Here is a 13,693-nt window from a genome sequence, read left to right on the forward strand (position 1 = left end):
ATTTCTTTCAAGGGACCTCAAGGACCAGTCGGAAGGAACGGAGAGCCAGGACCTAAAGGATCAAGCGTGAGTAACAAAACACTCCAATTCATACTTAATGCGTAATTTGTTACCTTTATCTTGAACTGGAAAGGACTTTAAAGTCTTTATTTTGTAACTGGAAGGACAGTGGTATCTTGTGTTGCAGGCTGCATGTAACCAGGCATTATCTTATCAGAACTGTGAACACACCAGAAAGAAATCCTCAACATATGCTTTGAATTATGTCCAGTGGCCTGTAGGGGACAGCTTCTACATTTCTGTATTTGACAGCTTTAAAGCAACACTATGTGATTTTTACTGAGCAACAGCGCCCCCTGTAGACACACGTGGTGACTAACTATGGGACTCTGTTTCTGGATGATGGAGTGGTTTTCATATTGATACAAAACAAAGCCTAACAATCTCTTACTGTGTTGTGTTGACTAACTTAACTGAAACACAACCAGAAGAGCTGCCAGTGCAACAAATCCATCAGACTCTATTTGAGATTCTTCATATTTTTAAAGTTCAGCATTAAACCTGGACTTTCTGGACCTGTACCATCTTTAACTTTGATTAACTGCCATTGATGTCTCACCTTGACCTTGACGTATTTGTTTGTGTGTGTAGGGTCCAGGTGGGAAGGATGGACTTCCAGGTCACCCAGGTCAAAGAGGAGAAGCAGTGAGTAATTTACTATTTGACTTATGGCCTTCGACTCACTACAACTCTCTCACAGACTCACAAGAACATGTTAACACATATCATCTCTGTGGCTGCAGGGATTCCAAGGGAAGACGGGACCTCCCGGCCCTTCCGGTGTTGTGGGGCCACAGGTGAGCTCAACAATGAGAAAACACTGAGGTTATGTAATGTTTCTCCAACCTCGTGGTTCATGTCTGTAATGGTGTAATTGAGCCAGCAGCTTGTGTGCGTCTTAGGGCAAATCAGGAGAGTCCGGCCCAACTGGGGACCGCGGCCACCCAGGGGCACCAGGGGTCCCTGGAGAACATGGTTTACCGGGGGCTGCTGGGAAGGAAGGTGGAAAGGTGGGTTCATGCAGATGTATCACGCAGATCATAATTTCAAACTAAAGAGACATTATTAGTGTTTAACAATGTGGTTGCATGCCTTTGTATGAATAACTCTACTTCTCTTCCCATAGGGTGACCCAGGTTTGTCCGGGACATCTGGGAAGAGCGGTCCTACGGGCCTGAAAGGATTCAGGGGGAGTCGAGGAGCGGCTGGAATTATGGTAACTCAGAAACACAGACCACACTCCAGAGACATCACCTGATTTCTTATTTCTCTTAATTAAACAAGTGATCTTTTCAGGGGCCTCCCGGTCTGAAAGGAGGATCAGGACCTAACGGACTCCAGGGAGCCCTCGTGAGTTAGAGTATATCTACTGATCCAAACCTTACCATCTCATTACTTCTCTTCATCAATACATGCTCACATGTACTCTCTGTCATTAGGGGGCCTCAGGCGAGAGGGGCCCTCCAGGAGTCGCTGGGGCCATCGGACAGCCGGGTCGGGCCGGAACTATCGGAGGACCAGGACCAATGGGAGAGAAGGGGGAGCCTGTAAATACATCTGACTCTTTTCATGTTTTTTTTATTATTTCTCTCTATTCGATTTTTTATCTCACTCAGTAATACTGTATTTCATCGACATCCTTTTATTCTTGCATCAAATTCCTAAAGCTCTTATAAGGAATGCTAATACTGGGTCTAGTCTCTCTTTGTTCTCAAAAGTACTTTGTACCATGGATTCCATAAGTTGTGGGAGACATTCTTTTAAGTGTCTGCAGATATGACTGCATCACATGGTTTCTGGCCAAGCTCCTGTTCATCAAATCCTTAAGGCTTTTTTATTGATATCAGACCAGGCCGGCCATTGTAGTTCACTGATACAGTTCATTATCCAGGTGGAAGTCGTCTTTAGAGGACGAATGTGGCTATAAAATGATGCACATTGTCGACACAAAAAAGACATTCAAAAGATGAATAACTTGATTTTAGGGGCCCAAATGGTTTCAAGAAAATATTCCCCCACATAAATACATCACCACCTCCAGCCTGATGTGGTTGGGTCCATGGATTCATGCACTTGACACCATATTCAGACCATCTGCGTGCATCAATCTGTTTTTCAATTCTCCAACTGTCCAGTTTTTGGCCTCTGACCACTGCAGCCTCAGACTTTTGTTATTGATTGACAGGAGTGGAACCTCAGTCGTAGAGAGGTTACCTCAGTCCCTATAGCCTTTAACCAGTCTGGCCAGTCACCTCTCGTCAACAAAGCAATTCCATCCTATCCTGCTTACTGGAATGTTTTTTAAATGAACAAATAATCAGGTGTACAGGTGTCCCTAATAAAGTGCTTGGTGGTTTAAGTGACTCGATGGAAACATATAAAAGTTGTTTTGTCTTTGGGTGGATATGTTGTTTTTCCATGTGTTTGTGTTTATAGTTAATATATAACACGTTCAATGTTTGCATCTGTGCCTCAGGGAGATAAGGGACCAATTGGACCAGCAGGTCAGGACGGAGATCAGGGAACTGTAGGAATGCCTGGAGCTACGGGCCCTACTGGACCTCCAGGAGATGACGGAGATAAGGTAAATATGTTTCTCAGTGAGTTTGAGAAGCAAAGTAAAAATTGTGTGCCGTGTGCCGTGTGCATGCATAATGAAGTGTGTGTCTGCTGTGTGTGTGTGTGTCTCAACAGGGGGAGCAAGGAGGCCCTGGGCAGAAAGGCAGCAAAGGAGACAAAGGAGAAGGAGTGAGTTTGCAGTGGGAGTCATACATCTATGTGAATTGTATTTCATTATCAGAGCAGATGTCATTATCGCTGAATATCTCTCTCTCTCTCTCTCTCTCTCTCTCTCTCTCTCTCTCTCTCTCTCTCTCTCTCTCTCTCTCTCTCTCTCTTTCTCCAAAGGGCCCCCAAGGTCCCATTGGCACTCAAGGGCCTATCGGTCAGTCAGGACTCCCGGTGAGTCTGCTGCTCTGCTTGTTTTCTGTGTCTTGAAAATGTAAAAACTAAAATCTGTTAAATTAAACCTCTTTGTCTTCCTGATTCTCCTGGTCTGTATCGTAGGGAATGGATGGACTGCTAGGTCCCCGGGGCCAGCAGGGCATGTACGGTCCGAAAGGAGACGAGGGTCTACGCGGCTTTAAGGGCTCCAGAGGACCGATAGGATTACAGGTAAGAGTTGTTCACAGGTCCGAGTCCAGATCATCCAAGTGAAGAGGCCTCGGAGCTCGACACTAATCCTCTAATCCTGTGTTTTTCAAGGGCATGCCGGGCCTGCCAGGGGAGAAGGGTGAGAGTGGACATGGGGGACTGATGGTGAGATCATTATCCTGCTTCCTCCTTTATTTTCATCACATCTCCATTAATTTACACATTAATGAATAATTGTTTTTTTCTGTGTTCAGGGTCCACCTGGGCAACAAGGCCCATCTGGTCCTCAAGGACCTGTTGGGGGTCAGGTAAGTCTCACAGACATATTATGCATCCTCATTTTGTCAAGCACTAGTTTTGTGTATGGAATATGGAAATAAATATTTAAATGTGTGTGCTGTACAGGGTCCAACCGGGAGACTAGGGATGATAGGACAGCCTGGTGTTGGTGGAGAGAAGGTAAAAACTGATAACACATTGTTTACGCATATTAAAAATGGTTTCCACATTATCTATGTCTGCATGTCTCACTCTCAATGTTTCTCTATATTAGGGGGAGGAGGGGGAGGCCGGTGACCCTGGATCTGTCGGTGTTTCAGGAAAGCTAGTGAGTGTGACAACATTCTCAAACTAGCTTCTTCCAACTTCAATGTTTAAGCTCCTCTTATTGTTCCTGTCTGCCTCACCTTTGTCTCTTTATGCTCCCTCATTACTTTAGGGAGATAAAGGAGACTTTGGGGAGAAGGGAGACTCAGGCCCTCCAGGAGCAGCTGGGACTCCAGGAGCCAGGGGCCCTCAAGGCGATGATGGGCCTAAGGGCAATTCTGTGAGAAGCCATCAATACTCTGCTGTGGAACTAGACAATACAATGCATGAAAGACCACTGTACTACTGTGTGAACCTCCTTAATATTTAAGTTAAAGGACACTTTATTGCACCACATAATATATGACATTTTGACACCTGTTTTATTAGATAAAAAATCTAGGTAAAACATTTAAGAAAAACAGAAAACTGACTTAGTTGCAGACACCGACTACGGAAGATATTTGTTTTAATCTGTCAAGGATTTGACTGCACTTTTAGTAATTAAAATAAAAGTTATTCAATGGAGCTGAAAGATCATATTTCCTTTGTAGATAATTGTTCCTCTTGTATTTCATGGAGATTATCCTGAGGAGTAATCTGACTTAGAAGCATAAAACGAAAGCATCACTGCCTTTCAATCGGTATCTTTCAATTACACAGGTTTCCACACAGTAGCAGCTCTCTCTTTGTACACCAGTACATGATTCAAAACACATTTATATCCTCCACAATACTATTTCTCTCTCTCTCTCTCCCTCAGGGCCCTATAGGCCTCACAGGTGACCTTGGACAACAGGGAGAAGCTGGACCCAATGTAAGTAGCTGCTGAACCTCTTCCTTGCCATTCGTTTTTGTTATCATGTGAAAAATTCTCATTTCACCTTTAAGACTTTAAAATTTTGTGTTCCAGTTTTTTAAAAGCTTTCCTTTGCTCTCCATTGTTTTCTCTCATCAGGGCGTGGATGGTCTGCCTGGCTCTAAAGGAGACACAGGGGATCCTGGGAAATCTGTGAGCTCCTCTCCTCAGCATAACGCACCACACACTGTGACATCCATGATTTCTTTAATTCATGACCATTCGGTATGTTGTCATCAAACAACACCATGACCGGTCATGTAACCCGTTTCTGTAAACATCTCAGGGACCACCAGGAGCAGCAGGGGAACAGGGACCATCTGGACCTCCTGGACGAAGGGTGGGTGTTTTTGTGTTTGTGCGTCGCTGCATGTGTCTGTGAGTATTATTTTGACAGAATAAGGTTAAAATGTTTTAAACATTGTTCTTCAGGGCCACTTGGGGAAACAAGGGAAGGATGGAAAGGCAGGCCTGAAAGGAGTGAAGGTGAGTTAGAAACAACTCCTTGAAAATTTACTTATGTACTTAACAGTTACTAAAAGTCACCCTGTTGTCTGTGTGTTTCAGGGTGCCCCCGGTTTCGAGGGTCCCATTGGTAAAACGGGCCCCGTAGGTGCCCAGGGGCAATCTGGCAAGTCTGGCCCCCAGGGTCTCAGAGGAATTCCCGGCCCTGCAGTAAGTTACATTTAAAAGAAAGCACCGAACTAATCAGAGAAGCAACAAAGATGAAGGTTAAGAAATCGTTTCTGTGTCTGTCTCTCAGGGTGAGCAGGGTTTGAATGGACCACCTGGACAGACCGGACCACCAGGTCCCATGGTAAGATGACACATCCATGATCAATATGTTCAGATTGGAAATGATAATTCCAAACTAAGTACAGACTTATTATTGTTTGCTTTCTTACAGTGATTTAGATAAGAGGATCAATAAAACCCTACAGCAAACATCCAGTTAGCTTAGCTTAACACAAACACTTGGTAGCTTAGCTTAGCACTGGAACTCCCAGACATGAGAGTGGTGTCACTCTCTGAATCGAACTCAGCAGGAATGCAAACGATGTTGAAATGTTCTTTTAAGAGAAAAGACAACGAGGAAGCTGATTGGCAGTTTGAAAAACATGCACAGCTGTCTCTGCTCCCTCAAAATAAGAGTTGTATGAAAGAATCAGAGTAGTAAATGAATGGGTTTTAAATGTTTAAGTTGTGTCTTCCTCTTCTCAGGGTCCATCAGGATTACCAGGACTAAAGGGAGACCCTGGCAAGAAGGGAGAAAAGGTACATTGATACTTCACTCACCTGAATATTTACTCTCGACCTTTTGCTGTGGCTTCGACCTCGATCTGATTTGTGACGCCTGTGCAGGGTCATGGTGGTTTAATAGGTCTGATAGGGCCACCAGGGGACATTGGAGAGAAGGGGGACAGAGGACTGCCAGGAAACCAAGGACTACCAGGACCAAAAGGAGATGAGGTGCTACAAAAAGACCTATTCTCCTCAATCGCACTTTACAGAGTAAAACCACATCTACTGGTTCTGTTCATCTGACAGCTTTGTTTGTTTGTGCTCGTTATCAGGGTCCAGTTGGTCCATCTGGTCCCAACGGACCCCCTGGCCTCACAGGCCTCTCTGTGAGTACATCCGATCATGTGACTGTGAATTAGTACCATTGTCAGCATAGAGTTTACTGAAATATTGTTTATCCCATCTCTGTCTCTATCTTCTCGCTCTCTCACAGGGAGCTGCTGGTCTAAAGGGATCTAAAGGAAACCAGGTAAGTGTAAACTGGTTTATTCAGTGTTTTTACATTATACTTCTACTCAAACTGAACTCATTCTGCTGTGTGTGTGTTTGCATTAGGGTCCAATTGGCCCCAGAGGAGACCTTGGTTCTATTGGACCTCCAGGACCACCGGTAAGTTCTGCTCATAGACATGTAATTCATCCAGGACCAGTACAAACAGCAGATTCCTACATTTATAAATGTCTAACCTCACTTGTTGGTCTGCTTTGATTAACTCTCCTCTCCTCTCCCCTCCTCTCCTTCGCGCTCTTCCCCTCCTCTCCTCTCCTCTCCTCAGGGTCGGCCAGCAACAGTGGCAGGAATGGCGCCTCTTCACGAGGGCGGAAGGAGAAGGAGAACCCAGGCCTCGGTAGATGGCGCTGCATTTGAACAGGCGGAGGAAGAGGAGGGTGTAGATAATGGAGGAGAGGAGGAGTGGATGCAGGGGGACCAGGCGGCGCAGGACAACTGGATAAAGCAGAAGGAGGGTCAAGGCATGGAGGAAGTGTTTGCATCTCTGTCCTCTATGAAGGTGGAGGTGGAGGGTCTGCGTAACCCACTGGGGACGTTCCACAGCCCCGCCCGCACCTGCAAGGAGCTGTGGTTCCTCCACCCTGAGCTCCCTGACGGTACCTTATCAGATTTCCCTGCATGTTGAGACTCTTTTTCACTCCCCACCTCTAACACCTTTGTTTTTTTCCCCAATCTTATACAAATGATAAATCTGCAGGACTTGTCACTCTTTGGCGTTGAACCCTCTGCACTCGTCCCCCCCCCTGTCCCCCCCCCCCTCCCTCTCTCTCTCCTCAGGCGAGTACTGGATCGATCCCAACCAGGGTTGCCATCGAGACTCCTTCAAAGTGTTTTGTAACTTCACCGCACAGGGCGAGACGTGTCTGCACCCGGACAAGAAGTTCCAGTCGGTTAGTTTTCGTGCACCAACACATTATTATGGTTACTTCTTCTATATTTCTGATAATTTGATTAACTTTTCTCACCAAAAATAAGCATTTGCCATTCGTTGAAGGAGTTAGGGATGAAATGAACATGAATGCATATCTAGTAACTGTCTGTGTGTTGATTGAGTGAATTTGAAGCAATTTTTTTTGCCTTCAGGTGAAGTTGGCTGCCTGGAAAGGGGAGAAGCCCGGCAACTGGTACAGTCAATTCAGGAAAGGAAAACAGGTATGGTTTGGTCATGTTGCATCAAGGTTAAAAAGGTTTTCATACTGGGTCTTACATGTGTTTAAATAGGTCTTAATATTTTAGGTGATTCCCTCATGTTTCATTTTAAACCACACAATCAGGTTATCCTCAGAAAAATAAACCTCAAGATCAGAACAACTCAAGTCATAACATTGTCTGTATAGTGTAGTAAAGTTTTCTTGCATTATTCAATTTTCATACTTTATTTGTCCTTGACATTTCATTGATGTTTGGTTCTGCTGTTCTCCTCCAGTTTTCTTACTCTGGGACGGACGGCGTTCCCATCCACATCGTTCAGCTGAACTTCCTGAAGCTGCTGAGCGCCACAGCCACACAGAGCTTCACCTACCACTGCCTCAACTCTGCCGCATGGCTGCACACCGCCACCTACGGCCACGAACACGCACTGCGCTTCAGAGGCAGCGACGGGGAGGAGATGACACATGAGAACACACATTACATCAGTGCACTATATGACGGATGTCAGGTGAGCAACACACGTGAAGCTCTCGTCTCTCGGACACATTCTTGTCTCAACCATGGTGTCATGCCTTCAGGACTATATCTGTGAAGGAACATGCTAAAGAATATCTCAATACATTATGATGCACATGGCCTGACAATGAAAGTAAATACAAAATGATGCCAATGTGAAAAGAAAGGACATACTACAAGTTAAATACAAAATACATTTTAAGTCCTTTTGAAAAAGTTCCTTGAAAGTTTTAAGAGAGACATCCCTTCACTGAACATCATGTGACAACGCTCACCTTGCATGGACTGTTCACGAGAAATGATGTAGACTGCGGGTCTCAGAATGAAGCCAATACTAAGTGCAAGTAAATATCTCGAATGACCAGCAGAGGGCGACCCATTAGTTGCAAAGACAGTTTCTATAGAAGTCTATGAGAAAATGACTCGATTTAAAACTTAGAGTTATTGGAGTTTATGTTTCAATCTGTAGTTTCAAGTCTTCTTCAACACAGCTTAATGTTCAGTTAGTAGCTTATGGTCCCATTGAGAGTCTTGAAGATAAAGCATGGTGTGCACTGGGCTGTGTCAGGCTCCAGTTCATGGTTAAGTCTGGTTTAAAAAAAGTTGGCACCGGACAAAAATAACAAACTTGAGGGTTTAAAAAGGTCGTTAACAAATCAATGCGTTGCACAATGAACGTGGCCTTTAAACTTTGTTTAACCCTACATCGAATGAAGTTTGTATAAATTTTTGTATTAAATGCATGAAATAGTGATGTCACATTATTAATTATTTATCTGTATGAACTCAGAGGATTCAGCACATACTCACCACAGGGAAACGTTTGTGTTTCTCCGTCACAGACACGCTCAGGGCAGGAGAGGACTGTGCTGGAGTTCAAGGCTCCTGTCTCCACCACGCTCCCCCTCATGGACGTGACCGTGTCCGACTTCGGAAACGGGAACCAGAAATTCGGTTTCCAAGTCGGCCAGGTCTGCTTCAACGGTTAGCTGAGCCAGGGGGCGCTCACGGCGCGGCAACGTAATTTAATAGGAAAAAATAGCAATGGACATTTTTTTTTTACATGCAGGGAGAAAACTACTTACAAAGACAAAACATGATGTCATATATTTATAAGTCGATTTACCTACAACAGTGTTCTTCATCTAAACCTTACTTCTCTTATTGACTCAGATTCTTGAGTCTCATATATTCATCACAAACCTTCTCATAGCCGACCCTGTGTTCTCATGAGAAGTGCATCCTGTGCCTCTTCCTGACTCCTCAGTAACCTCAGATTTGAAGTGGTGCTCTCACTCATCCATCCATGTCTGCTCCTGTAATTACCATCCGTGCACTGGATTCCCATCGATACACAATCATACATGATCGTCTTCAGAAACACTAAATTGCCTTTTTTCAGCAATCCTTCACCCGTCATGTCTGTCATCATCAAACCTCAAGTTGTTTTGTGTTATTTTTTTTGTCTGTTGTTGTACTTTTGTTGTCGTAATGATCTGTTGTGATGTATGTTGGAGTGTAAGTCATCACGGTGCTATTATGTAGCTCCCTGCAGAGTACATTTCTTTGTAAAAGGGAACTGGGGCAGTGCATTTTTTTTAATATATATATATATATATTGTGAAGCCATGTTTTTTATATATTTTTTTTCAACATAACAGAGAAAACTGTGGTACGTGATTCCCTCGAGGTCTTTCTGTGCACCGTTGTGTGGAGGAGCGACTGACATATTTTAATAAAAGTACACAATGTACATTTAAATTAATATGATGGGATTTTAGTGTTGTTGAATTCATTCGTTTAGCAAAGAGGAAGCAGATGGGCAGGTCAGCAGCAGAGAAACTCCTCTGAGGTGTGATGTGCACTTTGACGGGTTGTTCCAGATGTTTCTTGGACACATACAGGATAATAATGGTGCCTCATCTTTTTGGTCCAGACTGAAATACCTCCCCAGCGATTGTACAGATTCCTGTGAAGGTTCATACAGAAACTACAGACCTTATTTAAAGATGGACGCCACGTCACCTCTTCCTCAAAATATCCAGACGGGAAGCCAAAATATCTTAAGGTATAATGGTTCCATATTATTATTGTAGGTGAGGAGGAGGGTTTTAAATTCTAAATGTAACAGGAAGTCAGTGTAGTGAAGCTAATACAGGAGACGTGTGGTCTCTGGTCCTGGTTCTCTTCAGGACACATGCTGCAGAATTTAGGACAAGCTGCAGAGTCTTTAACGAATTTCCGCTGGAGCCTGATGATAAGGAATTACAATAATCAAGTCTGGATGGAACAAAGACCTGGACTCGTTCTCCTGCATCTTTTTGAGAAAAGACATGTCTGATGTGTGAGATATGAAACCAGTGGAAGAGGGTGGTCCTAGAAATGTGTTTTAAGAGAGAATCAAAGGACAAAACTTTAATGGATTCTTTTATTGAACAACAAAAATCATGAATGTTGAATAAAATAAACGTATTCCCTATGATCCCCCCCCCCCCAAAAAAAAAAAGTCCCATGTAAAATGAATTGGTCAAGCTTCTCAAGCCTCTGGTCTGAGCTTTTTGCTGCGATGGAGGAATGCACAGATCAGGGTTGAAATTCATCTGAATTTGCATTAAATCAGGTTGTTTAACCAAGATCATGCTGCGAGATCTAGAACTGCTAACGTTAGCCACTTGCCAGCGAGACAGTTCTGTTCCTGTGGACCATAAATCCAGTCACCTGTTTGCGTTGTCAATCGGTTATGGATACAAGAGGACTTCGGAATTTCATTTGATCAAGTCAGGGTTGAGAGAAAACACAAATCCATTAATTCTATCAATTTGGTTTACAATAGCTACATCCTTTGAAAAGAAACGCAGTGTGTGCTGCATTCCATACATCTTTAAAATAGAGCTTTGAATAACGTTTTTACTGCTCAGCCTTTAATTTGTGGTAATTATTTAAATTTTTTTTGATGGACCCCCACAGCCGCGAGTAATCGAGGTGATGCTGCACTGTACATACATCCTACTCTCACTAAAGTTAAAAGTTAGCCTACTGTACACAAATTAACTTGGTATTTAAATGAACATGGCTTCAGTATAACATGTAACCAACATGCTAGGTAATGACAAAGCGAACAACAACAACACAAAGTCATAGGTTTACTTTTCTGACAGACAATGTTCACTACTGCAGAAAGTTACCGGACATGTTCCCCCCCTCTTCAACACTAATCAGTAGCAATACAGTTTCTAAAACATCTCAGACATGATTTCTACATTGATTTAGAAAACAACAGCAACATTAGTTCTTTCAAACACATTCATGTCAGTGTAATTATAGATTTCTGTCTTTACAAAGTGAGAACTAAATATGTGTGATAAAGGAAGGTCAGTGTTTGATCAACAAACATGGAGACAAAAGAAGTTAAAGATTTACACACAGAATCTAAATCACTGCTTTAAATGACTCGAGTCTATTAGAGTTTACAGAACTCAGCTGTGTCTCCATCATTACAATCCCTAACTCCAGCACAGAGAGGCTGAGTGAATGTGGTCTGGACTCTGTGGAGGAGAGTCATGGTGTCAGAGACTCTGTAGAAGGACAGAACACCTGCACTGTGATCCAGGTACACTCCTACTCTGGAGGACACAGGACCTGACACTGGAGTCTCGATCCCGTTGTAATAAAAGTTATAACGGTTTCCTTTACTAAATAACATCCAAGATTTATCATTGCTTCCAAATCCACATTCATGGTAGCCTCCTGCTCTGCTGATATTCTTGTATGTGACTGCTACACCAACTGCTCCTCTTACCCCCACCTCCATCTCCACCTCCCAGTAACAACGTCCAGTCAGACTCTCTCTACTCAGGACCTGACCCCAACCAGTGAATCTGTCTGGTTGATTAGAATAAGACTGTACTTTACCCGTCCATGTTACTTTTCTGTTTCCCTCAGATAATAACAGCTGTCTGTGTGCCGTGTTTGGATCCAGTGTGATTTCCTGTGAATATCTTAAGAAGTCAGCTCTGGTCTCTGGCTCTGGTTGTGGCAGTAAAACATCCACTTGAGACACAATCTGTAAAATCTCTGTCTCTGTCTCACTCAGAATGTCCTGTAGTCGACCTCTGACCTGTGACACAGCTGCTGTCACGTCCTCAAAGTACCTCAGAGGATGGATCCTGATCCTGGAATGTGTAGATCCACTGAGTGGTGACAGTGAGGGGTAGTTGTGTAGGAACTGGTTGTGATCCTCTGTGTATAAGAGCTGCTTCAGTTCATGGTCTTTCCTCTTCAGCTCAGTGATCTCCTGCTCCAGTCTCTCCTGAAGCTCTCTGACTCGACTCACTTCAGTTTCCTGCTGGGATCTGATCTGCTGCTTCACATCAGAGCTTCTTTTCTCCAGCAGACGGATCAGCTCAGTGAAGATCTTCTCACTGTCCTTCACTGCCTTATCAGCAGAGCCATTTACGGCCTCCTCCTCCTGTTGAAGCAGCTTCACGTCTTTCTCTGTGTCGTGGACTCTCTGCTGGATTGTTTGTCTCCTCAGCCCGAGCTCTCTCTCCCTCTCAGTCCTTTCTGCTGCAGCTGACACTGTGTCGTGGTCTTTATGTTCCTCCACAGAGCAGAGATAACAGATACACTGCTGATCAGTGCGGCAGAACATCTTCATCACCTCTTCGTGACGAGAGCAGATGTTCTCCTGGAGCTTCTCAGAGGGCTCCACCAGCTTGTGCTTCGTAAATGCAGCTGACTGAAAATGAGGCTGGAGGTGTTTTTCACATTAAGAGACCAAACAAACCAAACAGGACTTCAGAGCTTTCAGTTTTCTCCCAGTGCAGAAATCACAGGCCACATCTTCAGGTCCAGCATAGCAGTGATCAGCAGGAGCAGCTTGGAGTCCAGTCTTCTTCAGCTCCTCCACTAAATCAGCTAACATGGTGCTTTTCAGCAGGAAAGGCCTCAGTGTGAAGATCTGTCTACACTGAGGACAGCTGTAGCTTCCTCTCTCATCCCCTTTGTCCCAGTGGGTGTTAATACAGCTCAGACAGTAGCTGTGTCCACAGCCAGTAGTCACCGGATCCTTCAGTAGTTCCAGACAGATCGAACAGCAGAATCTTTCTCTGTCCAGTTGATTTTCTTTCTGCGCCATTTCAGCTGCTGCCAGTGACTTTAGAACAGGTTCACTTCCTCTGAACAGAACCAGTTCTCTGCTCCTCCCTCTCTCGTTCACTCCCTGCAGTGACTCATGTCCCACAGTTCACAGCTTGATGTTCACTGGTTCTTACACTGACACACCTGGGAAGCGAGGAGACAGATAAATAGCCTGACTGGGAGGAGCTGGTTACATCGTTTGGTTTTTCAGGATTTACTGCATTTCCCAGCGGCCTGTTCTCACCTGGTGTTAAGAGGAGATTCAGTGAGAGGCAGAGTGTGTTATCCTCATTCACAACATACAGTAACAACTGAAGTCAAATCAAATAAATGCATCGTATAATAATAAATCCTTATTTATAAAGCACATCTCAAAACTAACAAAGAAAAACTCGTAAAAATAACAAATACAAACTC

At 44.0% G+C, this 13,693-nt stretch overlaps 1 protein-coding gene and 1 pseudogene across 1 annotated transcript in view; one reads left to right on the forward strand and one right to left on the reverse strand.

The window, feature by feature from the left end:
• LOC133953461 (collagen alpha-1(XI) chain-like) overlaps positions 1 to 9,858 on the forward strand; it is a 32,709-nt gene extending 22,851 nt beyond the window's left edge. Inside the window, exons 34-65 of the mRNA XM_062387387.1 lie at positions 13 to 66; positions 652 to 705; positions 804 to 857; positions 963 to 1,070; positions 1,187 to 1,276; positions 1,357 to 1,410; positions 1,500 to 1,607; positions 2,537 to 2,644; positions 2,755 to 2,808; positions 2,968 to 3,021; positions 3,127 to 3,234; positions 3,325 to 3,378; positions 3,468 to 3,521; positions 3,619 to 3,672; positions 3,767 to 3,820; positions 3,932 to 4,039; positions 4,562 to 4,615; positions 4,757 to 4,810; positions 4,944 to 4,997; positions 5,090 to 5,143; positions 5,225 to 5,332; positions 5,421 to 5,474; positions 5,879 to 5,932; positions 6,020 to 6,127; positions 6,232 to 6,285; positions 6,393 to 6,428; positions 6,515 to 6,568; positions 6,735 to 7,065; positions 7,247 to 7,359; positions 7,553 to 7,621; positions 7,896 to 8,129; positions 8,980 to 9,858. Coding sequence (XP_062243371.1) covers positions 13 to 66; positions 652 to 705; positions 804 to 857; positions 963 to 1,070; positions 1,187 to 1,276; positions 1,357 to 1,410; positions 1,500 to 1,607; positions 2,537 to 2,644; positions 2,755 to 2,808; positions 2,968 to 3,021; positions 3,127 to 3,234; positions 3,325 to 3,378; positions 3,468 to 3,521; positions 3,619 to 3,672; positions 3,767 to 3,820; positions 3,932 to 4,039; positions 4,562 to 4,615; positions 4,757 to 4,810; positions 4,944 to 4,997; positions 5,090 to 5,143; positions 5,225 to 5,332; positions 5,421 to 5,474; positions 5,879 to 5,932; positions 6,020 to 6,127; positions 6,232 to 6,285; positions 6,393 to 6,428; positions 6,515 to 6,568; positions 6,735 to 7,065; positions 7,247 to 7,359; positions 7,553 to 7,621; positions 7,896 to 8,129; positions 8,980 to 9,126 — 2,748 coding nt within the window. The 3' untranslated portion in view covers positions 9,127 to 9,858. The remainder of the gene's footprint in view (positions 1 to 12; positions 67 to 651; positions 706 to 803; positions 858 to 962; positions 1,071 to 1,186; positions 1,277 to 1,356; positions 1,411 to 1,499; positions 1,608 to 2,536; positions 2,645 to 2,754; positions 2,809 to 2,967; positions 3,022 to 3,126; positions 3,235 to 3,324; positions 3,379 to 3,467; positions 3,522 to 3,618; positions 3,673 to 3,766; positions 3,821 to 3,931; positions 4,040 to 4,561; positions 4,616 to 4,756; positions 4,811 to 4,943; positions 4,998 to 5,089; positions 5,144 to 5,224; positions 5,333 to 5,420; positions 5,475 to 5,878; positions 5,933 to 6,019; positions 6,128 to 6,231; positions 6,286 to 6,392; positions 6,429 to 6,514; positions 6,569 to 6,734; positions 7,066 to 7,246; positions 7,360 to 7,552; positions 7,622 to 7,895; positions 8,130 to 8,979) is intronic.
• A 952-nt stretch (positions 9,859 to 10,810) lies between these two features.
• On the reverse strand, positions 10,811 to 13,292 carry LOC133954192 (tripartite motif-containing protein 16-like; annotated as a pseudogene).
• Positions 13,293 to 13,693: the final 401 nt, after the last annotated feature.

This window comes from Platichthys flesus, chromosome 5 (assembly GCF_949316205.1).
Source record: "Platichthys flesus chromosome 5, fPlaFle2.1, whole genome shotgun sequence".
Classification (NCBI taxonomy): domain Eukaryota; kingdom Metazoa; phylum Chordata; class Actinopteri; order Pleuronectiformes; family Pleuronectidae; genus Platichthys; species Platichthys flesus.